Genomic DNA, 23,802 nt, shown 5'->3' with positions numbered 1-23,802 from the left:
TCCTTGTGGAAGTACTAGCTGCAGCCCAAAGGAGCAATCTGGTAGTCCGTGATCCAGAAAGAGCAGTGGGTGACTTCCATCTGCATGAAATACCGAGTCACATCTCTTTTACTGCATAAATAGACCAGCAAACTGGGTCAAACCAATGTCAGTTTTACTAAATCAGGATCAAATGGAAATCAGTTTTGTATATATTACATGAGAATGCTCTGTCTGAAGGTCATGTACTTCAATATCTTGTTTGTTCTCCATAAGCAGCCCAGGTATTCTTGTTTTATATTTAACCAGGAAGCTGACCACGTAGCATGTTTTACAGTCTCTATGGTCCTAGCCTACCAGGTGTTTCATAAGAGTGACAAAGAGGATTACATTGTTTTGAGATTATCAAAATAAAGGTGTAATTACAGGATCTCAAATTAGCTCATTTTTGACGAGGTTGCAAGATTTCTTCACTGCAAGGTCGCACTGGTAGCGCATGATCAGCTGCTTGTCTGCCAGGACTCATAAATCTTTTTCTGCCAAGCTGTTTTCCAGCTGCATGTACCCCAGCATATATCGGTGCCTGGAGTTGTCCCTCCCCAGGTACTAGACATAGAATCATAGAGTTGTAGATTAGTTAGGGTTGGAAAGGACCTTTAAGATCATCTAGTTCCAACTCCCCGCACTTCCCTTTATTGAACTTCATGAGGTTCCTATCAGACCATTTCTCCAGCCTGGCCACGTCCTTCTGAATGGCAACACGATCTGAGGCATTAGCTACTCAGCTTGTATCTTCTGTGAACTTGCTGAGGGTACACTCTGCTGCACCATCTGTGCAGCGAAACAGTACTGGTCCCGGTATTGACCTCCGAGGCACACTAGTAGTGGCTTGCCCTCCTACTGGACTTTGCACTACTGGTCACAAGTCCCCAGTCCCAGTCATTCAGACAGTTTTCAGTCTACCTCACTCTCCACTTATCTAACCCCTACTTTGTCATGCGGATGTTAGAGGAGGTAGTGTCAAAAGCTTTACTAAAGTCAAAGTAAACAACATCCAGTGCTCTTCCGTCATGCTAATCATGTCATTGTAGAAGGCTATCGTGTTAGGTCGGCATGATTTTCCATCCACGCTGACTAATACCACTCACCTTCCTGTCTTCCATGTTTTTGAAAATGGTTTTCAGGATTAGTTACTCCATCAACTATTCACTACCTTATTAATGAATCAGAAGTAGTACCTTCTTATAACAGCCTGCAATTTTTTTGACTGCTTGTCTTCCAACCATTAATTAAGTTAAACTTTGCTTAGGTTATGATATAATTAATCCAAAAGGCAATAGCCAAGAATAAGACACTAATTGGAAATCTGTCACATATTCTCATAGGCTGAGGCTATCCACAGACTTGTGATCCTGACTTGGAAATAATTTATACATGAAATTTCTGGAAATATTGTGGAAGGCATTTCAACTCTTCAGATAAGTTCATTTGGCCTCAGTGGCACTGGAAGCATGTGGGGTAAAAGAAGGAATACATAGCTGAATCTCTTATGGTACGTATCTCCCAGTCCTTCCTTTGAAGACGATTTTTATTTATATTTCATGAGTGAAGCACTGTCGATCTGAAAGACCATAACATTTTACTCAGAAAAGAATGCAAGATCAGCTCTGGTGAAGCTTTGAATAATGTAATTAGCTGATTCAGTGCAGTTACCATTTAGTTACCTGGTTAGTTACCTGGTTTAGTGTAGCTACCAATGAAGTTACCAATTTTATATGGCAGTTAGCTACATTTTAATAGTGTAGCTAGCTGGTTCCTGTAGGAAAGCTCCAGGAAAGTTCATCTCTGCTTTGGAACGTATACAAACACTCTTTGTGTAAAGCAATTCACATCTGTTTTTTGCGAATTCTAACTCTGTAGAAAATGCAATTCAGCAATTTTGCACATAGGTGTAAAGTGGGGGCTGTTTCTGAACAGCTTGATGCCCAGAAGATCCTTGGTGTGTGAACACTTCGGGAAATCTGTTATTTTCATTCCATGCTTATGTAGAAGTAATGGTGTGCTGACTCTTCCTGCATATCTCTGTATTCGGTATGGTGGGTAACACCCACCGCTCTTGGCAGATCTTGGATACATGAAGGATGCAGTCCTTAAGCCTGAATTCAGAATTGTCAACAGTTTCAATGAATGAGAGCTAAAAATGCCCTCAGCAATGAATGGCTTCCCTTCAGAGCAGAGTAGCAGCATTTACTGTGTAGTTTAATAACATAATAAGGAAACAGAAGAATTTTATGTGAGAGGCTAAAAGGAGTGACCATCTATTTTAAAGGACAACATGGAAAGAAATACAAAGGTGTGTTAAAGTTGCATGTTGTTTCACATTTGCAAAATTTGGTTTGGCTGAGTGAAGATGGAAATTCCACCTAAGGTGCTTTGTGAAACTTCCTCTGTAACAATCCAAAAATTACACCCTGTGCATTCCAGTGAGTAACGCCTGATGTCAAACGAGTTGGCTTGAATGCATGGTCTTTTGAACATAGATTCCCAGGAGTCTTAAGAACCATAAGCTGTACTTCACAGAAAGGAAGGATGGGATAGCTCCCAGTTGGCATGTAGTCACTATGCCACCTGCGTGTCTTTGCTTGCCTTAAAGCAGTTTTAATATAACATCGTTCTACTTGTCAATAGAAAAGCTGAATAGAGTTGTCTACTTCTAAGTATATCTTTAAAAAGTCCAAAAGACAATAACACTGATGAACTTCACCATGGGTAGATCTGCACAGCATGACTACCTTGAACAGACATTTTTTAAATGATATTTAATATATTTAAATATATTTTAAATAATATTTAGTAAAAAGATTATTTTTACTTGAATAAAAAGTAGGAAGTAAAAATACTTTGATTGATTGGATTACACATATTCATCGGTGATAGCCATCTGACATAAGGTCCTTTACCCTGTTTGAACTCAAATGAAATGCAGTGAGGTACTTAGAAAAATTGCACTGGCTTTACAATGAGAGGACATTGAGAATTTCAGGCAGGACTTAAACAAATCTTAGAGTTGTGAGGTTGCCATTTATAGATCCCTGTCTTTTTTGAGTGATGTATTTTACAATCCAATGATAGTTCCAACTTACAATTAGTTAACATAATTATGTTTACAAGGTTGATGCACTGAGCAGACATTTTTCCTGTTAGATTGCTAGCTCTAGTGGCTCTTGGTGGTATTTTCTGACTACAATTATTGCCCTCATTGTGCAAATATGGCAAGCTAAACCAACAGATGAACACATGTTGATCTACAGCAGAAAGATGATAATGTTTGTGGAAATGTCATGTTATATAATAATCTTCATAGAGGTAATTAACCATTGAAAATGAGCCAAGTCCATTAAAAAAACACTGAATAATTGGTAACTGTGTAAAAAGGGTTGTTTTATCTTCAGATATAATTTAAGCAGCATTTATTAAAGAGTTTAATCAAATACCTCTGTAATTAATATGTAACTTTAAAAAAATCATAGCAATCAAGATCCTAGTCATATGATGAATGTGTTTAGGCTGTTGTTATCTGTTGTTATGTCAATACATGACTGTCCCACATGCAGCTGAAATGTCAGGAAAACGCTGTCTCTGTGATATAGCTCAGTCCTTATCAGTATTGAGACTGAAAATAAACCAGAACATTCCAAAGCACTTACTGTTGTTAAGGATGGCAATAAAGTTGCACCCAGAGCAATTAGACACATTTCTGTTGGCTTTTGCTGTCAGGAAATCTGTTTCTTGCCCATATCAAGGTGGGAGTTTAAAAACTAGAACAGCCACTCGGATTGATTTCTGGGTAGAAGAGAACTACCAGAGCATTTCTTCCTTTCAGCAAGGGAAAAAAAAAATGGTTTTGTTTTACCAGCTCAGGATAACATAGCTGTTTTCATGCATATTCTTGGGAAAAGGGCAATGTACTTGACAGTCTGTATCAAGGTACCAATATGTTCTTATAAAGGATAACTTCTGAGAAGCTAAAATCTGGAGCATAAGTGAAGATACTGGCACTCAGAATAGATCCAAACTGGAGTAGGAGTAGAATTTACTCCTAGAGGCAAAGAACAGATTATCACTGATTCTATGAGATGAATGTAGTCTCCTATAACATCCTCAATAGAATGGTTCAAGCCATCTGGTGAATCTACATCTGCTAAAATAGTTTTTAAAAATAATCTTTTAAAACGAGCAGTCCTGTGAGTAGATCCAGTCTCTTAGCTCTTTGCCTGATTGTGAATCCTTGAATCAAGAATAGAACTCAAGAATAGGTCCACTCAAGAATAGAACTTTCCTGCAGAGAGGTTAGGCCTCATGCAGTCAGTGTGTCTTGCAAAATAAATTCCAGTCCAGAATCCAGGACAGAGCTGGCAGCAAAGGGAATGCTGCTAAGAAACATTAGAATTGCCAGGCTACAGCTGCTGAAAGGTCCTTCTAATTTCCTGTATCAGGGGGTATGTTTTCTCTGGTTATTTCAGGGAGATGAAAGGAAATTTATTCATACTCTAAGCTGGAAAAAAAGCTATTTGACTGTGTTAGTCTTGGACCTATGAAGAGCCTGGGTATGGTGGTGCAGGCAAAGCATCACACTAACATCATGCCTTGGTTTTCCTTTTGGATAGAGAGGACTTGTGCCAAATGAAACACACAATGTAAATATACCCTTGAATTCTTCCATTACAGGTTCAAGGAAACGTTTATACTTCTCCAGTCCTACTAAATGCTTATCATTTCATTTTCTGTCAAGATAAGCACAACCTGTGTAACTTGTCTATTTAACAACATTATACATTAAAATAAAAGGTTCTTGGAGTCGATCTTGGTGACATACTTCCTGTTTGTTTGTCAATATACTGATCACTTCTTCTACAGGATAGAAGAAAATTAAAATTTAGAGCTATTATTCAATATGATATTGCCAGGTGCTTCAAAGGAGGAACTTTATAGGTACCCTATAGCTGTAGAATAACCGGCTTCAGGTTACCATTTTACCCTAATCCTTAGTTAGTAGAGTTTGTTTTACGTCTGCCACTAATACATTCCATACTTTCTCCAGTTTTGGTAGCATTAACTATTATGACTGTGAACACTCTAAATATTTGTGGAAGCGCCAGTAATTCTTTAACTTCAGCAAATTCCTGGCTTCCACAGGTTATTTAGTGTTTGAGACAAAGTGACCTCCATTTTAGCATTCTCCATCTCCAGATTATGCTCAACATCGCCTTGGTCTCATGTCATGATTCTTTAGATGATGAGAAAATGGGTAATTCTAGTCTACATTCTCTAACACTATCCATTATCTTATACACAGTGTCATATAAAGCCATTTCTTATTGCTTTTGAAGAAACTATCTCCTCAGGATGCTGTGTGATACAGATTGATACAGAAGTTATTTTCCTTTATGATGTTTCTGTACTCCTAAATTCTTCTTTAAATTCCATTAGGCTGGTAATTTCCTTGCAAACTTTCTGCTTCCAAAATGTTTCAAAATCCGGTATTCTTTTTGATTTAGAACATTTTTAGGTCTCTGATTTTCACTTTTTCCAAACTTGCTTGTAAGGTTTACTTCCTTTTGCTGAGGGAGACTTTTTTTGGTCATTTTCCTGATTTGCAAATGAATAATGGTGGCTTTTCACTTTACTCTTTTACATTGGGAATTATTGAGAAGTTAACAAATTTTAACATTATTATTCTGTAAGTAACTTTGAAGATTTATTTTCTTGGCCAGTTACTTGGTTTGAACCAAGTCACACAGCAAAGAAGATGGAATTAGTGATAAACTTATTCTGTCTTCTCTCCAAGAAGAGAAGTGTAATTAGAAGTATGAGATGAGTCATGGGCACATGACTGAATAATTCTGGAAGTTATATAGAAAGACTTGGAGTATTGATCATTTGGAGATATTCTCTGAGAAGAGGTTTCATATGCTTCATGGACAGATTTCACCTAAGCATATGGGATACCAGCTTGCAATCCAAGCTGGCAGAATGAATAAAAAGAACTTGAAATTGAGAGATGGGAAAAGAGTCTGTGGAACAATCATTAAATTTCTTCATTTAACACCAAGGCCAGGGGGAATTTTGGCTTCAGGAAGGTGGTGGCAACAAATATAGAAAAAAGGAGCTCAATGACAGAGGAGTTCAACTGGAGTAGTAATAAAAAATAGCAGTAGTTAGAAAAAGAACACCAGGAACCTATGCAACAAAATAGGGGATCTGAAATCAGTGAGAAATTAAAACCAAACTTCATGGAAATAATAATTATTAGAGTGGGATTGCACCAATAATCAAAGATGATAAATATGAGCTGAAAGATCATAGAGTCATAGAATCAAGACATATAATCTTCATTAAAAAATACTATAATATCCTCATATCCTGGTAAAAGCCAAAATTACTTTGGGAGAAGAATTTTCACAGAATCATAGCATAGTAGAATAGTTAGGATTGGAAAGGAATTTAAGATCATCTCGTTCTAACCCCACCACCTCACAGGGACACCTCACACTAAACCATGTCACCCAAGGCTCTGTCCAGCCTGGCCTTGAACACTGTCAGGGATGGAGCATTCACAACTTCCCTGGGCAACCCATTCCAGTGCCTCACCACCCTAACAGGAAAGAATTTCCTTCTTATATCCAATCTAAACTTCCCCTGGTTAAGTTTTAACCCGTTACCCCTTGTCCTATCACTACAGTCCCTAATGAAGAGTCCCTCCCCAGCATCCCTATAGGCCCCCTTCAGATACTGGAAGGCTGCTATGAGGTCTCCACGCAGCCTTCTCTTCTCCAGGCTGAACAGCCCCAACTTTCTCAGCCTGTCTTCATACGGGAGGTGCTCCAGTCCTCTGATCACCCTCGTGGCCCTCCTCTGGCCTTGTTCCAACAGTTCCATGTCCTTTTTATGTTGAGGACACCAGAACTGCACACAATACTCCAGGTGAGGTCTCACAAGAGCAGAGTAGAGGTGCAGGATCACCTCCTTCGACCTGCTGGTCACGCTCCTTTTGGTGCAGCCCAGGATACGGTTGGCTTTCTGGGCTGTGAGGGCACACTGAAGCCGGCTCATGTTCAGTTTCTCATTGACCATCACCCCCAGGTCCTTCTTTGAAGGGCTGCTCTGAATCTCTTCTCTGCCCAGCCTGTAACTGTGCCAAAGGCACATAGTTTAAAGACAATGCTACGTTCAGGGATGTATGCAGAAATCTGTAGTAAGATAGTACCTCTGTTTTAACAGGGAAATACTAATGGAAACAATTTAACTATGGGACATTACAGCTCCTTACATGCAAAGGAGATAATAAACACACTAATGGCTGTTGAGTTCTGGACATGTACCCTGTAGATTTCTCAATATAGACTCTATTTGTCAACATACCCTGGTCTTTGTTTTGATAAAGAACAGAGACATTCCTGAAGAGAGACTGTCATAGAAAATAAGGTTGTATTGAAAGCAGATGATACTATTTAGTTTAAATTAAATGGAAGAATAAACAAACCAGACATAACTTAGAAGAGGTTTTGAGCACTTTGATAAATAGAAGAAGCTAATTAGGAAAGTTAAATCAACTGTATTGAGGAGCTTAGGGACTTAAATGAGGAATAAGCTTGGCATTTCTTCATATTAAGGATAGAAAAATATTCTCTGGAACTTGCATCCAAAGAGTGGGACAAAAAAAAAACTCAAAACAACAAAGTTCCTGATCTAACCAGAGAAAAAGTTGTCTTGGCAAGGATACCAGTGGCAAGAAATGAGGCTATGAGGAACCAGGAGAGATATGTCCACAAAAGAACACTGCTAGAGAAACCAAAACTGAATAAAGGGGGAACTGACAAAACCCCTAAACTTCATTGGCTTTGCAAAGACTTCTAAAATTAATCAAATGCCCTTTAACCACATTAACAAAGTTAAAAAGGAATGAGGAGCTACAGGGGAAGGAGCCACCTGAAAACAACTTAAAATGGCTGCTGGTCTGAAGAAAGATTTTGCTACAGTTTTTAATAAGGACAGTAATGCTGGGGATACAGCAGGCTGGCAAGTGAGAAATTGACGTATCTGCAATAACTCACAAGGACCGGTAAAAAGGTCCCTGGTTCTGTGGTCCTCACTGCTAGTAAGGATGCACTAATTTCTCTTAGGCTGTGTGGCACAGAGCTTGGCTTCCACATGCACAGTTTTGCCATGACTCACCTGCAGTTTTGGTGCTCTCACACTTTACTACTCATTCCTTCACTCTTGCTATGGCGCTGGCACAACTGCTGTTTCTTTTCGCATGAAAGGTGCTAGCAATAAATCAGAAAAATAATTAGTCAGGGAGCAGTGACAAAACTAAAACAGTGTTGCCACCTCTGGAAGATTAATTTGCCTACCATAGAGTATGTGCTTTGGGCTGTATTTAAGGTGGCAAATCAGCTGCAAAGGAAGAATGTATTGAGAAATTTTCTGGATTCTTAATTGTAGGGAAGGCCACAGAAAAAAAAAAAATGGAAGAAAAGAAAAATTAAAGATGCAGGTAAAAACAAATGGAATAAAATTCACTGTAAGCTTATACAAAGTGCCTGTACCAAGTAATCTGATCACCTTTATTAAATAAAAGCTGGACTTGCACGTTCTGTACTTGGGAGGTTGCTCTAAACTGATCTAGCCTTGGAAGCACATATGCTAGGATACCACACACGGTCTGTTGCCACCACTGTCTGGATGATGATGACAGAAAATTTTTGGACCAAAGGGAGATAACCTACATTGAATTAATTCTGTCTGGTTCAGAAGTATTATGTCACAAAACACAAAGAGAACTAATGAAATTCTGGGATAATGCAAAGTTGAGAGCCCACACTGGTATGGGGAAATGTCAAGATCTATTTTTCCTTAAGGACTAAAAGAGCAGAAGGTGGACAGCGTATAACAGCATGAGGGGTGAGGTCAGGTACTGAAGGAATAATAATTGTGTGGACTGAAAAGACAAGAAAAAAAAGAGCTGCATTAGCAAGTGACTGCACCAAGAGAAGTCATCTACATGATTCTACCTCACTAAAGGAAAATGTAGCTTCAATGTATAACAAGTCTATTTTGTCCATCCAGGGAAGGAATGAACAGAATTGAATATTATTTTTCTTGAAGTTATTGGTGTTACTTCACCTGTATTACTATGAACAGTTCAGTTTTCTCTTGTCCAAGACAGATTAATTCAGCTGGGGTTTAACTGAAAGGCCTAAAACAATCAGGAAAATTAAGAGCCTTGTTAGTTACAGGGAACTAAAAGCATTTGGCTTGTTCACCATGGAAAAACAAAGGTTGAGAGATAAATATGTGTAGATTCTTCATGAATATATCACAAGAGTTCTTACCAGATAGATAAATGATCCATCCAAGTTAAATGACAATTATAGGTCTACAAACAAAAATATCCACTATACATTAGCAACAAAGAAGTATGAAGTTCAAATAAAAAAAATGTTTGAACCACATTATTATTACAAAAGTATAGGAGAGCTTTATTTTAAGTGAAGTTCAATGAACTTCTGTGAATGCTGAAGTAATGTTCCCATGTTCCATTTCTTAATACTAAGCAGCTTCAAGGCTCAATCCTGAACATGAGAGAGAACATGAAGGCCAAACCCACACAGTCCCAGGGTTCAGAATTCCACAGATCCAGGGTTCAAGAAGTCAGGAGTACAAAAGCTGAAACCATAACAGTGGGATCTCATGCTCTGCTCCTCAAAATATATTCTTGTCAGCACCACTACTGATATTAAAAGACAATTACATTGAGTGGTTTCCAGACCCAGGAAGCATATTGAACATTTAAGTTGTATCAGTAATGATTTTTCTTTTTCTCTCAATCTTATTTGAATCAATATGATCAGTTGGAGGACAGGCTGTGAGGAGGAGGAAAATATATACACTTAAAAATGCAAACTGACACGTTACTAGAAGAATGACATAATTCTGACTTCATATGTTGACTTCTTCTCACCCAAACATAGGTGATTATGTTGAGGTAGTCCCTCTTGATTCTCTTTGTTTTTAATGAAGAGGAATAAACACTTTCATGGGTTGAATCATGTCATCCTAATGTAGATGTCAAAAGTAAGTTAGATTAACTACTCCCTGAAAATGCTTATTTTTTTCAATTGATTATAAAGGAAGCCCAAGGGAAGAAGCTCAGAAACAGGTATCTCCACTGTAGTGTTCTGAGAGAAGAATTCCACCCCAGGAGACAGCTGTCTACCCCAGAGGACAGGAATAATAGGGGAGGAATAAAGGAGAAAAAGAGAATTGATGTGGCCAAGGAGATGAAGAATAAGTGAAACCAGAGTATAGCAACGGAGGAAACATACCATTAGCTATATTACAGAGATGTGGAGTAAAGGTTATGGGAAGGGACATAGCATGGAAAAAGACTACTAGACTTGGTTATATTGCCCAACATGTTTATTTAGGAGACAGACAAATACTTTGTTACAATTCTATGTGCAGGAATGTTTTCTGTTGTACAGATGTACATACGAAGAGTATTGTCCATCTCTATAGCCATGCTCAAATTAGGTAGAAGCAAACATAAAACACAGCCATGTTCTTACAGGTAAAACAGAAAAAAAAAACAAACCCCAAACGATGAATTTTGACATATTTTGTGTTGCAACAACACATTGCCAAGGGAAATCAGGGTCTCATCCTGCTGTGTTAGCTGTTAGACATAGAAAGGAAAATAGTGAATAGAGTGAAAAGTCTTGATGCAATGCACTAAAAAGATCAGTTTCTGCATTCTTTGGCAGTGCACAAAGGTTAACATTAAGCCTTCTGATTAATGTTAAAGGATCTCAAGTCCTCACTGGTTTTTAAAATTATATTGAGTTAACGTGACTAATTTTCACCTCTCACCTGATTTTATCCTAGCTTTAAGGCAAATGAAATACAAATAGTTTCCTTTATCTCCCACTTGTGGGAGATGCCCCACTTTCTGAAAAGCGTCCTACCTAGCTCTTACCCCAGCCCTTAATGTTATGCTTATAGGTATGGCTATACAAATGTATCCTAAAAAAATCTTAAAAGCATCTAGTGGTTTTGATTGACTTGATGCACCTTCAGGATACTTGATCATCCAGCACTGGTTGTTGAGTACATGTAAACTTCAGCACTTCAAAAGTTTAGCACTTTAAAAGCTGTCTTCAACTGGGCATACTCATTTGAAGACACCCAAAATCAATAGTTGCTTTTGAAAATTCATACCACATTTGACATTTCAAATAGAAAGATGGGCAAATTTATTTTATCATTTAGATATATAAAGTTTTATTTAATTTTATAGTGCTGGACAAAGTTACTCACCTCCCAGAATAGAAATTATGAAATCATTAATTTCTGTAAATTGAATTATTTTTAGAGATCAGAAAATTGCTCAGCCTCTCACAGAAAGACTGGGTGCAGTTGTGCAAGAGGACAAGCATGTTGATTCATACCAGTTAGGCTATGCATTACTTGGAAGAACCTTCACAAATCTTCCCCTCCCCCTCCAAAAAACAAATTTAGACATGGGAAAGAAGATTCTGTATGCTATGAAACAATCCTTCCATTGGAAGGCTGGCAAAATTCCCACTGTTTGAGGAGTGAATGAGCACTCTTTAAAAGCACTAATCCTACCAATTCTCTTCTGCTGGGTTTAATACTTACCAGCATAAAGGCTAATGGGTTATTCTATTTCACTCCATTCTTGTGCCTCTCATTATATAACAGCATTAAAATAGATTTACTTCTGATCGGGCTTTAATATTAAGGAGAGTGATGCATAATTACATTGTTTGCAATTATCAGATTTCTCTGTAAAGCTTACCTCAGAATAGTGTCGATAAATCCTGGAAACATCCAAAGAAAGCCCTGTTTTGCTTTCTTAAGGGAAAACTACTGCTTGTACTAGAGAAGTGGGCAGAGCTGCTTAATTTATTCCTTGTACACCTGTGGCTTATTTGAAGTCCCAAACTCTCATCCAAGAAAATCTCTCACTAGCTTCTTCAAGGAGAACTGAGTGTTCGTGGTGCTACAGCTCTACAGCTCTTCCTTTTTTCTTTAGTCATCTGGACCATTCCACTAGCTTCATCTTGTTCCTCTCTGACACCCCTTATTACAAGTCTCACTTCTTTCATGCCATAGTTCCTCATTATTTCACTTTCTACCACATCCACTCCTCCTATGAGTACAAACATGTTGTTTCTGGTTTGCTCAGAAAAGAATCTCTGTAAGTCTACCTCCCTGTCCATCCTCTTTATCCTTATCAGAGGCTAAAGGCTCCCAAATGCTACCTTGGCTCCCCACCACCTCCCTATTCCCTCCTTCATTCTACCCACATCAGTTTACACTCCTCTCCCACGCTGATCCCTTATGAAATTTTCTTATGAAAAATACTTCTGTGGACATTTACCAAACTGTCCTTTCAAGCTTCATCCCCAAGAGCCATCTCTCCCTGATGCAAAACTAAGAACTGGCAATTTAAATAGTATTTAAGTCTAGGAAGATTATTCAGAAGGACCTCCTGCTATCCTTCACGGTCCTTATCAAAGATGAAGAGATCCTAGGGTCAGTGCCAGCACATTAAGGATGTTCCTAGCAGGAGATCAATTAATAGATATTTCAATTAGGCAAGACCACCACGTGTTATTTCAACAGCCTTTAGGACACCACAGAGCACTTTGATCGGCATCCTGAAACATACACTTTGAGGCATTACTCCTCCAGTCCAAATTCTCCCCTCTGCTGCCGTTTGAGCCAAGGAAACGGCTCAGATAAGAGCCCCACTCCGCCTCCCTTTTCTCCTTGGCAGAATTTGCTTCCTCAGGCAGATCGCGCTCTCCAGCGAGAGCCGATTCCCTTGGCGATCGCCTCCGAAGCCCAGCAGCGAATCCCTCCGGGAACCCGCCATCCCCCTGCCGGGAGGCGGGAGGCCCTGATAACCCACACGGGTCCCGAAAGACGGAGGTCCCCCCCATCCCGCTGTGCCCGGCGGAGCTGAAGGCTCCGGCTCCCGCGTGTGCCGCTTTCCCCAGCTCGAACCTAGAAAGGCTTTACCGGCCCTTGTAGGGATCTCCTGCTCTCGTTAGCGCCTTGGTCCCTGGAATGTGCAGCCCAGGCACAAGCCAGAGGACTGTGCCCCTCACCGCTCCTTCCCCGTTTCTCCCCGGATTCCACTCGTAGCTCCCTCAAGCTGGTAGTTGCTCCGTGGGGTGCGATCGCTAACCCCCACGGATTTGTGACCCGCTGGCATCCCTGGCGTGCAGCGAGGCTTCTAATGACTAGGGGGAAGAAGTCCCATCCCTCTATAGACTGCTTCTGTTCCCAAGTATGATTTAATTTAAAACAAGGCGAAAGAGTGCCATCTGCTAACTGTCAGTTAGCTGGAGCTAGTCACTGCACGGGAAACACGAAAGCACTCGGGAAGCGACACACGCACACACAAAACCCCAACCCAAAATAAACAGGCAAACAAGAATCACCAGGGAAAGCCAAGTTCTCCTCCCTCCCCTCCTGGGAGGAAGCAGCCCGCTGCCTTCGGGTGCGGAGCTGTGCCGGTACTGCTCGGAGCCCACTGGCTTCAAGCTCAGGGGACATTGCATGAGATTACTCTCATCTCTCAGCAAAGTTTGTTACCCCGACCTGCATGCGTGTCGCAAAGCAGTGGCGTTCAGGATAGGAAGCAGCAGCAGCAGCTTCGGGAACTGCTTGGTGCTATGAGGACCTTAGTAGATACACCACTATTTCGAGAATAGCACATTACACTGAAGCGGTACCCAGCACCGGCCGAGCTCGGGGACGCGGGCAGTACCCGCCGAGCTGCGTGCATCAGATAAGAGCCAGCGGCATCAGCGGGACGGGGCGAGAGGGGAAAGCATCCCATGGGGCGGGACAGCCGGGAAGCGGAGCATAGGCTGACAGGGAGGCAGATCCGAGAAGATGGTGCTGACTACAGAGTTTTGCAGCTTGACGCACGTGTAACCAGCCCAGCAAAGACGAGAAGGGAAAGCAAATAAGTTTAGCAACTAAAAAAAGCAGAGCCACATTGCAGCACACAAATAAAAACTAAAGACACGGTTCAAGGGAAACACCCCCTTTATTTGCTGCTTTCTGGTTGAAGGATATTCGGTGAGGAATAAGGACAATTTTGTCAAAGACTATCGTAAACTCCGATGAAGAGCGGGCTGCGCCACTTTCCCACACAATCACAGCATCTTCAGAAGTACCTTAAGTTTTAAAGTTCCTTCTTTCTTCCTCCGACCGTTCTCTTTGTCTCCGGGACTCTTACCGGATTGCACAGATTCCCCTCATCAGTAGCTCCATAGATACTCCCGGTGGCTCGTTAAGAGCCATTAGCGACCTGCACTCCCCATTCAAGGGCTGGGGCAGGGCAGAGGAGCAGCGTGCTAGGAAGCACCCTAAGGGCTGAGCGCTCGGAGCGCCCGCACCCACAGCGGGGCACACTCCGACGGGGCCAGCCTCCTGATGCGGGGCTCAGGACGCTCTTTACCGCTCAGGTGCGGGGCTCGGGCCCTTCCTTACCTGCGTTCCGGAGCTTGCGGTTCTTGAAGACAGAGACGATGACCAGCAGGTTGCCCAGGATGTCCACCACGGTGGTGAAGATCAGCACGCTGGAGAGCGCCGTCACCACCCAGGCCGGCCGCGGGGCTCCCCCCGCCGCCTCCTCCCCCCGCTCCGCCAAGCCGAAGCGGGCTCTCCCGCCCGGGTCGCAGCAGTTCCTCAGGGACCCATTCTCCAGCATCGCCGGTTCCCGCTCCCGGCGCGGCCGCCCCGCTGACTGGGCGCGCGGTGAGGCGGGAACGCTTTTAACGGCCGCGCCGAGAGCGCTGCCCCTCCCGCTCCCCCGCGGGGCTGTGGGCGGGGCTAGCACCGCGCCCCCCCCCCCCCCCGTGGCGGTATGGGAGAGCCCAGGGGCGGGCACTGCACTTGGCCTTGGCCCCGCCTCTCCGGTCCCCGGTGTCGGTTGGCGGGAGCGGAGCCCCTCACGGTGAAGGGGGGGCCTGGCCGGCGGGAGGTGCTGGGGCCCGGACCAGGGGTGACGGCGGCCGCGGTGCTGGGTGATCCCCGGTGGCGGCGGGAGAGCCGCGGAGAGCGGCGAAAGGCCGGGCGGGGGCAGCGGCGGCGGCGTCCTTCTCCTTCAGTGCTGCTCCTCGTAGCTTCCCGCCTCCCTTCCCGCCTTCAGACGGTCTGGGCGTCCAGAAGGGTTCTTCTGATTCGTTTCTGCCTTTAGTCCGTGCGATAGACAGGAAAAGGTTTGAAGGTCTCACGCTTACATTGCCGTGGTCTTGTGCTTGGCGATTGAACAAAACGTCCTGTCAGATCCAGACTAAGGACAACCCCTGCAGGGAGGTAACTGGAAAAGTCACGGGCAGGGCACGCTCCGAATGGATGTCAGCTTTGAAAACGTGTTTCAGAGGTTTCTCCTTTCCAGCTGCAGGAGCATCGATAGTCTTCTCTCTGGAATTAAGTTTGAAACACACAGCTTCATTTGGGATCACAAAGTGACAGATCCCATGTGCTCATTTGCATTAAATAAATCAGATGCATACAACAAAGGACAGACCCTGCACGTCTCCATGCCTGGCTCCCAGCCTGACTCCCATAGTTTAAGGTGCTGCTGGCAGCGTACCGGTGGGTTCACATAGCATGTGCTGACAATTAGGGCTGCTCATAGCAGACACAACTGAAAGGGTTTGTGTCTTACTCCACATTGTTTCCAGGCCAGCCAGGCCACACTGGATCATTATCCTGCTTCCAGGTTTTGTCCCCACTTCTGAGAGTGATGCAGGAGCCACATCCTACAGAAGAGGTTGCTGTGTACCTGTATTCTTTGTGGCTGTTCAACACAGACAAAAGTATGCCTCATGGTTATCCAAGAATTAAATCTTGGAATAGGCTGCCTCGTTGAGTTAATTTATAAGAATGGGAAAGTTTCTGTGTTCTCTAGCAGTAAATAGTTTGCTATAGCACACTGATTCTTTGAGACTTTCCAACACACAATTGTGCACTGATATAATGAAAATGCTGCATATTATTGTGTGTACTTCTTTTTCCAAATTAGAAATAGTTTATTGGTTTTCAATTTAAATGTATTCCTAATCAATTTTAGATACACTGAAGTAGTCCTGGTTGGAACTAACATAAAAGTGTGTATGTGGTTTTTTGCACCAGTCTTATTTACACTCATTAAAAAAAAAATCATACCTCAGATGCTTCTGATTAATGTAGGCAATATGTAAGGCATCATGATCCTTTTCAAACTACAGATGGAGTTCTCATGGCTTCATGACTTGAACAAAAGAAGGACTTCTGAGAATTGTCACTCCTGAATACTTAATATACACAGTTGATATAATAGTAAATAAACTCCTGCCAATATTATGGCAGTTCTGCCATAGGAAAGTAATAATTGCACACTTGACAGAATGGGCTTATTCTTTATGGAAGCAAAAGTTACTTGATTTTTCTTCTTTCTCCAGAAATTTGAAAGGGACTTTATCCAAGGAAATGCCAATCTTCTGTATTCATCAGCACAAAAAAAGGATTTTTCTCCAGTGAATAATAATCTACCTTTAAGAAGAGTGTTTGTGTTACAGTGTTGCCCTTTATCTACCCTGATCCAGTTTTCCTTTTCAGAAAGTTGGTATCCCCACTGCCCATTATCTATGTACTACTCTTGTCCTATCGCCTTATTATGGAAAGCTTATAGATATTATCATTTATTTTCATGCCTCAGGCTCTCTGGGCATCTTTCTAGTGTCTATATAAGTGCTTTTAGGAGAAATGTACCATTTTGCTGTCTGTTATTACTACAGGATTTATTATCTTTAACTGTTTGTCAAAAGCTTAAACTGTCCCTGAGCACGAGTTTGACTTTTTAAGTTAGGCTTTGCTCTTGGCATTCTCCAAGTTTGCAGTTCATCCACGCAAGAGGAACTCCATATATTTTCCCGGCCACACACAATTGTTATGTACCATCACTCATTTTGTTTTATAGCTCCCAAAAGTGTGCCAAGTGATTTAGGGAAAAATTAGAAAGCTATGGCCTGAATTTGGCCTGAAGTGTGAGCCTGCTACAAAATGTGCAATACAGTAAGTGTTGCTGGCTTTGGAGGACTGTCTTTGGAAGCAGACTGTCTTTTGTGGCTGCACTGCCACTTCTCAGTGTGAAAACAAGTAGGTAGGGATCAGAATGGTAGCGTTATGCCTCAGCAACCTGTAAAGAGCAGGGTCTTCAACTGATCTGAATTCCCACTCTTCATCCATGTATCAGTAACATATGTCTGAATTTCTATTTAGTGTTATCTATTTAAGGATAAGTTATCAATGTTAAACTTTAAATAATCTGTAGATGTTCTTATTCAGGTTTTTAATAGCGTTATTTCAAATTAAGTGAATTCTCTTTGGACATAAAATGCATATTTAAACCTATTGCTTGTGACAGTTAATATGAAATAACTCATTGTTGCAGAAAACACTCTGCCTCAAAGAAAGGGTATATTAGAATCATAGAATCATAGAACCATAGAATAGTTAGTGTGGGAAAGGACCTTAAGATCATCTCATTCCTACCCCCCTGCCATGGGCAGGGACACCTCACACTAAACCGTGTCACCCAAGGCCTCATCCAACCTGGTCTTGAGCACTGCCAGGGATGGAGCATTCACAACCTCCCTGGGCAACCCATTCCAGTGCCTCACCACCCTAACAGGAAAGAATTTCCTCCTTATATCCAATCTAAACTTCCCCTGTTTAAGTTTGAACCCATTACCCCTTGTCCTATCACTACAGTCCCTAATGAAGAGTCCCTCTCCAGCATCCCTATAGGCCCCCTTCAGATACTGGAAGGCTGCTATGAGGTCTCCACGCAGCCTTCTCTTCTCCAGGCTGAGCAGCCCCAACTTTCTCAGCCTATCTTCATATGGGAGGTGCTCCAGTCCCCTGATCGTCCTTGTGGCCCTTCTCTGGACTTGTTCCAAGAGTTCCATGTCCTTTTTATGTTGAGGACACCAGAACTGCACACAATACTCCAGGTACATACTTCACAATACTCCAGGTATATACCTCACACTTGGATTGCTAAGACCTTTATATATTTAAGTTTGGGGAAATTTTATTCTGTTTCTAGGAAAAGTAACTGTTCTGTGTTTCTTTTTGAAAGCAGTCTAAGTTTTCTATATTTGTATTGCAGGATAAGACCAGGAATTCCTGGATGGTGGAACAATCAAATATTCCATTCATCGCCCTGTTGCTGATGGCTGTACTCTCTTGTTTGCCTTTCTTTTTCTTTTATTTAATTTTCATTCTGAAGACAAATGGCTGCTTCCTACAGATACATTAATGTGCTTTGTTTTCTGTGTTTCCCTGATTTGATTTTCTGAAGGGACTCATCTTTAATCAGTCACAGGTAAAAAATTTTCATGAGCTTGAATGACATTTCAGGACAGAAGCTCCTATTGGTGAAATCTCTTGAATTTGGGATATTACAGTAGATCAAAAGAAGAAATTCTGTCTCTTCTCTTTTTGTTATGGCAGCACACATTGCTACAAGGACCACATATTTCTGCAAGACCAAAGAGCAATTTGGTGACTAAGAGCTAAAATATAGTCTCCAAATCATGTTCCTAATTTTAACTGTCAGTGTCAGGTGCCTGTTTTCACAGTGTGCACCATGGCAGAGGCTGGAGTTTGGACTTCCATACCACTTCATTTCCTACCCAATTTTGATTTTAGTTTTTAAATAGCTCTCTATATTTTTGAGTCAACTTGAGCCCAACCACTGCTCAAACCTGTTTGGCTGTCCAATGCTGTCATGAGCCTGTACGGAAAAGTGTATCTCCTCTAATCAAGAAGAGTATCTTATCTATAGGAACAGAAGATTAATTTAGCAGCTTTTTCTGATCTGGTTTTCATTCTTTCCCATGCACTGTTAATATTTTTAAGTAAACACCAAAGCCTTAGTGTGGGGAGGGTTATTTTGCCCATAATTTTCCAACCATTTTTTTCCTGCTGGTAATTGCCCATAAAATCAGATCTGTCATTCTATTCTCAATAATTTTTTGGTATTTCAGTAACATTGAATTTTCATGGTACGTAACAGGATCCTTTTGCTGAGAACTGTCAATAAAAAAAGTCACCTGGTTTTCAATTTCAATAGATTGGGAAAAACAAAGATAGAGAGCAGGAAGGGATTTAGGTTGGGTATGTCTCAACCTCAGAGAGAGATATCTACTTCCAAAGGAAGGACTGTCATCACTGGATAGTTGTGAAAGGCAGGTGGAGTAGATAACCTTGTGCATGTCTTTCTGCTGAAACTGAAGAGGATCTTTGGTGACTATCTTAAAGCAGATACTTCAATGTTAGTAATTAAAGGGGACCCTCACTTGGTGGAAATTACTCTAAGGGAATTACTCTAATTACTCTAAACTAGACCTTAATCTCCTGATTTGTATTCAGTGTCAACATTTCAAAGCAAACCTATCTTTAAACATGCTCAGCTATTCCACCTTTCCTATTCTTTACAGTAGGTAGATATATGTATATATGTACTTTGTTTACTATATATATACACACACATTTTCTATGTATACTTTTATACAAGCTACTCTTGCTATTTTGCTTCTGGGACTGTTCTGCCAATTTGAATCGTGGTTTTCTAACATATAAGTGCTAGGCTGGAGTGGAAGAAACAGGTTTTCATCCATGACCCAAACTAACATTTGAATGTACATTTTTCAGGGGTGAAAGGCTAATTCCATAATCATCATTTTTAAGGTGGAAATCAGAGCCAGCAGAAAACTGGTTTATACTATTGTCATGATTTAAGTGCAATCAGTAGCTCTCTCACTCCCCCCCTCTTCCTCCCCCCACTTCTGGAGGGATGGGGAGGAGAATTGAAAGAATGTAACTCCCACAGGTTGAGATAAGAACAGTCCAGTAACTAAGGTATAACACAAATCACTGCTGCTACCACCAATAATAATACTGATAAGGGAAATAACAAGGGAGGAGAATACAACCTCTCGCCACCTGCCGACCGATATCCAGTCCGACCGAGCAGTGATCTAGCCCTTCCGGGTAACTGCCCCCCAGTTCTGCATCCTGGGCATGATGTGCTGTGGTATGGAATGCCTCTTTGGCTAGTTTGGGTCAGGTGTCCTGTTTCTGCTTCCTCCCGGCTTCCCCTCCTCCCTGGCAGAGCATGAGGCTCAGAAAGTCCTTGGTCAGGGTAAACATTACTGAGCAGCAATTAAAAACATCAGTGTTATCAGTGCTGTTCCCAGGCTGAAAAGTCAAAACTACAGCACTGCACCAGCTACTAAGAAGGAGAAAAATGGCTGCTACTGCTGAACCCAGGACAACTATTAAAGGGAGCTGCCACAATCCCTTGCTCATGTAGCATTAATGTAGCTGTTACCTCTGTTCTTCAGCTTGTTTTCTCAAGCAGCTGCTAGTTTTGTCACAGCCAGAAAGCCAAGATGGGCTGGGGAGGGAGCGTTGAACTGACAATATAGTGGTGTCTGTCCCATGGATTTGCCACCACACTGGGGCTAACTAACTTAATTTCTTTGTCTCCTTTGTCACATTAAAGTGAGATAAAGGAAACTTACGCACTTCTTGTGAGAGAATTGAGAGTTAGTTAATAATTTAAAATATATTGAATTTTGCTGTGGAGCTTGTTGTCTTTTGTTTAAATTAATGCAAAGCTGTCCTGGATGGCCTAAGCTGCATGGAAAACAGCCTGTAGTTCTCTGCTAATACCAGCCATAACAGATGGTTAACCATGGGTTCAATGTGAGCTGAAATTTGGAATCAAGGTATAATTGGCTTTAGTGAGTCAAATGACTTCACACATTAAATGCAGCTTTTTTTTATAAAAGAGGGAGTCAAGTTTCTTTCTTCACTACCAGTTTCCACCAGTGTTATCCCAAACAGTATGAACTGCACTGTCTTGAGCTCTGTCACAGTGCCAAAGTATCAGCTGAGATATATCACTTGAGATCAGTCAGGTGGCAGTCACAACATGCACAAGACACAGAGTTACAGCTGCCTTTTTCCCAGAGGAGCAGAAGTCTGGTTCTGTCTCTTCTAGCCAGCTCCTGATTTTCACAAAGCTTCTAGAGTAACCTCAAAGCTTGAGGCCAAGCCATGACTCAAATTTGGTGGAATTTAACAGACGTTTAAAATTGTTGGGAGAAACTAACAGAAGGACAGATGTGTTAATAGAAGGCCTGGTTATCCTCAGTCCCATTTCCACAGGGACCTTAGGTTACAGTGGCCCATTTCCTAGGGCGCTTCAATCTAAAACTACATGGTGTTGTACCCACTTGGTTCTTGTATGCCAAGGAAATAAGGACTGGGACTGGAGCTGGAAAGCAATGGACTCATGGGACTAAAAAGCTAGGTAGACTTGGTGATTGCTTGATTAGAATAGGTAATTTTCTGATAACCATCATCATGTGAACCACATCATGTGCTTAGCTGGATTTGTTTTTCCACTGTAACCTGTGATTTAGAGGCAGCAGTCTGGCCTTTTCACTTGGATAGCTAGCAGGAGTACCAGTGAGTCAACAATGGTTGAGGGTGTGGTGCCATTTGGTGGCAATGTAAGGTGGATTATGTCTCTCAGGGGTGAGGAACAGCACAGTAGATCATGGTGTAAATTGGAACTTCTTGTCTGGATCCATTGCCTTGCCTGAATACACAAGTTGATCCACTGAATTATCAACCACCCTGAGTATAGCTGCTGTTTGGGGGTAATGCATTTAGAGCGACCTGTCTCTTTTCAGTGACAGTCAACATGAATTCTAAACACCACTTCAATTAGTGTAAGAGTGTTTAAGAGAGAAACATCATTGTAGTACCTGAATGTGATGGTCTTCATTCCATGTGAGTTTCATCTATTAAACTCTTTGAAGTGAGGTGTGTTTTTATGGGTATTAAATCAACCACTGCACTAGACTTTTCTACTTAATGTTGAAATTATGCATCTAGTTTAGGATTTTAGTTTAGTGTCAGTTTCAGAAAGGGTTCAAAAGAATCTTCAACTACTTTGTTGTGCAGTAATAATCATGCTTTTCTTCTGGCACTCTCCTAGCACAAAGGACAAAATCATATCAGAGGACAAAGTTATATTTATGGTAAATGTTAACCATTCATGCATAGACTAGAATTCATTAACTGGACAAAATGCCTGGAGGTATACTTGTGGAAATGGTTCAGAATTGTTTTTTTAACTCAGTATGATTATTAACTCAAACATTAAGAAATTAAATACTGCCAGACTTTGTTTTGCTGACATGAGGAAGTGACTGGAAGCAGAATGTCAAATGAAGAATTCAGGAAGCAATTTGGAACACGCTGTGGTGGCACTATGTTTAAACCTGACATAGAGGAAAGAAGTAAGCTTATCTAGTTACATGCTGTTACATGCACTTGCTCTTTCAGTCTTCCACTTGGACTTTAGTTTTGCCTTGAAAAATACATCCCAACAGCGATGGCCAGGCTAAGTGGCAGAAAGTGAGCAAAGAGGAATTACCATTTGATCTCAGAGAAGTGATGTAAATGTAAGCAAAGTGCTGTTTCTGTCTTCAGCAGGTTTCTGACCTGCTTCTTCCCTGTTAGTGAGGTCAGCAGTGAGCTGCCAGAGGGGATGTGTGTTGGGGAGTGCAACTGATGATAAATAGAATGTTTTCATACACAAATATTTATGTGGCATTCCCACAAATTGCAAAGGAAGGTTCATTTTAGATTAAATTGTATTTCAGTGGAATACAAATCTGAAAAGGTGTTGTGAGACTTCAGTGGAATAACTGATATAAAAAAGTGAAGTTTTTGTCTGATCAGGAGGCAAGGGAGTTTTATCACATTAAATCTATATGTTTTCATGAATGGCTGAAGACACATTTATTCCTCCATCAGTTTCAAAGCCTACTGCAGACGGGCACTGGTTACTGTGCTATTAATTATTAAATGATACTATAGTATCCCTAATGGGCTCGAACCATCACCAGAAATGTTTTAGCTTCATTTTTGCCCATGCTAATAAGTCTCACCTGCCTTATAGCATGCTAAAACTTTAATGTTTTACTTTCTGATGACTCTAGAAGCAGCAAAACTTATTTTGGTAACATAATGGTAGATATATATATATACAGTTTTGATCTGTATTACATTTTCAAGTGCCATTATCCCAAATCCATTAAGTGCTTACAATAGATGAGCTGAAAACATGACTATCAGAATAATAAAGAGGTGCCATATTTCTGTGTCTCAGTGACTCAGCAGCAGCCTCTGCTGAGTTCACAAACAAATTTGAATTTTTAGTCCTGCCAACTCAGTTTCATCTCTGATGGTCAACTGGGCTCTTGACTGCTCAATGGTCACCATCCCTAATAAAGAAAACCCTTTGAAATGAACACCACCGTGTTGCATTCTTTTTATTGCCTATAGAATTGCTCTGAGAGCCTCCTATCTGTCTTCTCTGCGAAGATACTTCTAAATGGATTGTGAGACTTTGGCCAGCAAGGACAAATCTCACCTTGATTTTCAGAACCCCTGTTGGAAAAATAGGGTTTGCAGTTAAAAATCCCCATAGTTTTAAAATTCAGAACTAAGCAAGTTGATACTGCAGCCAGTGAAAGAGTAAATTCAGAACTCCAATCACCTGGCAGGTTTCTGTAATACTTCAGTTGGTTTAGCACTGGTTCTAATGCAGAAAATCAGTGTTTACATTTGAATATGCTTTAC

The 23,802-nt window shown here is 41.4% G+C and overlaps 1 protein-coding gene and 1 long non-coding RNA gene across 4 annotated transcripts in view; one reads left to right on the top strand and one right to left on the bottom strand.

Moving 5' to 3' along the window:
- Nucleotides 1–14,926, bottom strand: part of MTNR1B (melatonin receptor 1B) — a 30,507-nt gene extending 15,581 nt beyond the window's left edge. For 2 of the 3 annotated variants that reach the window (XR_009968621.1, XM_062639288.1), the window contains exon 1: nucleotides 14,575–14,926. Coding sequence is in view for 2 of the 3 variants with exons in the window: in XM_062639288.1 (XP_062495272.1) it covers nucleotides 14,575–14,794 (220 nt within the window). In the remaining variant the exon portion in view is untranslated. Of the gene's footprint in view, nucleotides 1–8,214; nucleotides 8,307–14,574 lie in introns of all 3 variants that reach the window. The other variant, XM_062639289.1, reaches the window with a different exon arrangement.
- A 6-nt stretch (nucleotides 14,927–14,932) lies between these two features.
- LOC134174378 (uncharacterized) lies at nucleotides 14,933–19,201 on the top strand. Its single transcript, XR_009968622.1, has 3 exons — nucleotides 14,933–15,040; nucleotides 17,051–17,145; nucleotides 18,245–19,201. It is a non-coding gene; the product is annotated as an uncharacterized LOC134174378 (long non-coding RNA).
- The last annotated feature ends 4,601 nt before the right edge of the window (nucleotides 19,202–23,802 follow it).

This window comes from Pezoporus occidentalis, unplaced genomic scaffold (assembly GCF_034315485.1).
Source record: "Pezoporus occidentalis ecotype Australia unplaced genomic scaffold, CSIRO_AGI_Poc_V1 ctg6, whole genome shotgun sequence".
Classification (NCBI taxonomy): domain Eukaryota; kingdom Metazoa; phylum Chordata; class Aves; order Psittaciformes; family Psittacidae; genus Pezoporus; species Pezoporus occidentalis.
Note: the sequence above shows the minus strand (reverse complement) of the source record. Positions and strands in the feature narration are given on the sequence as shown.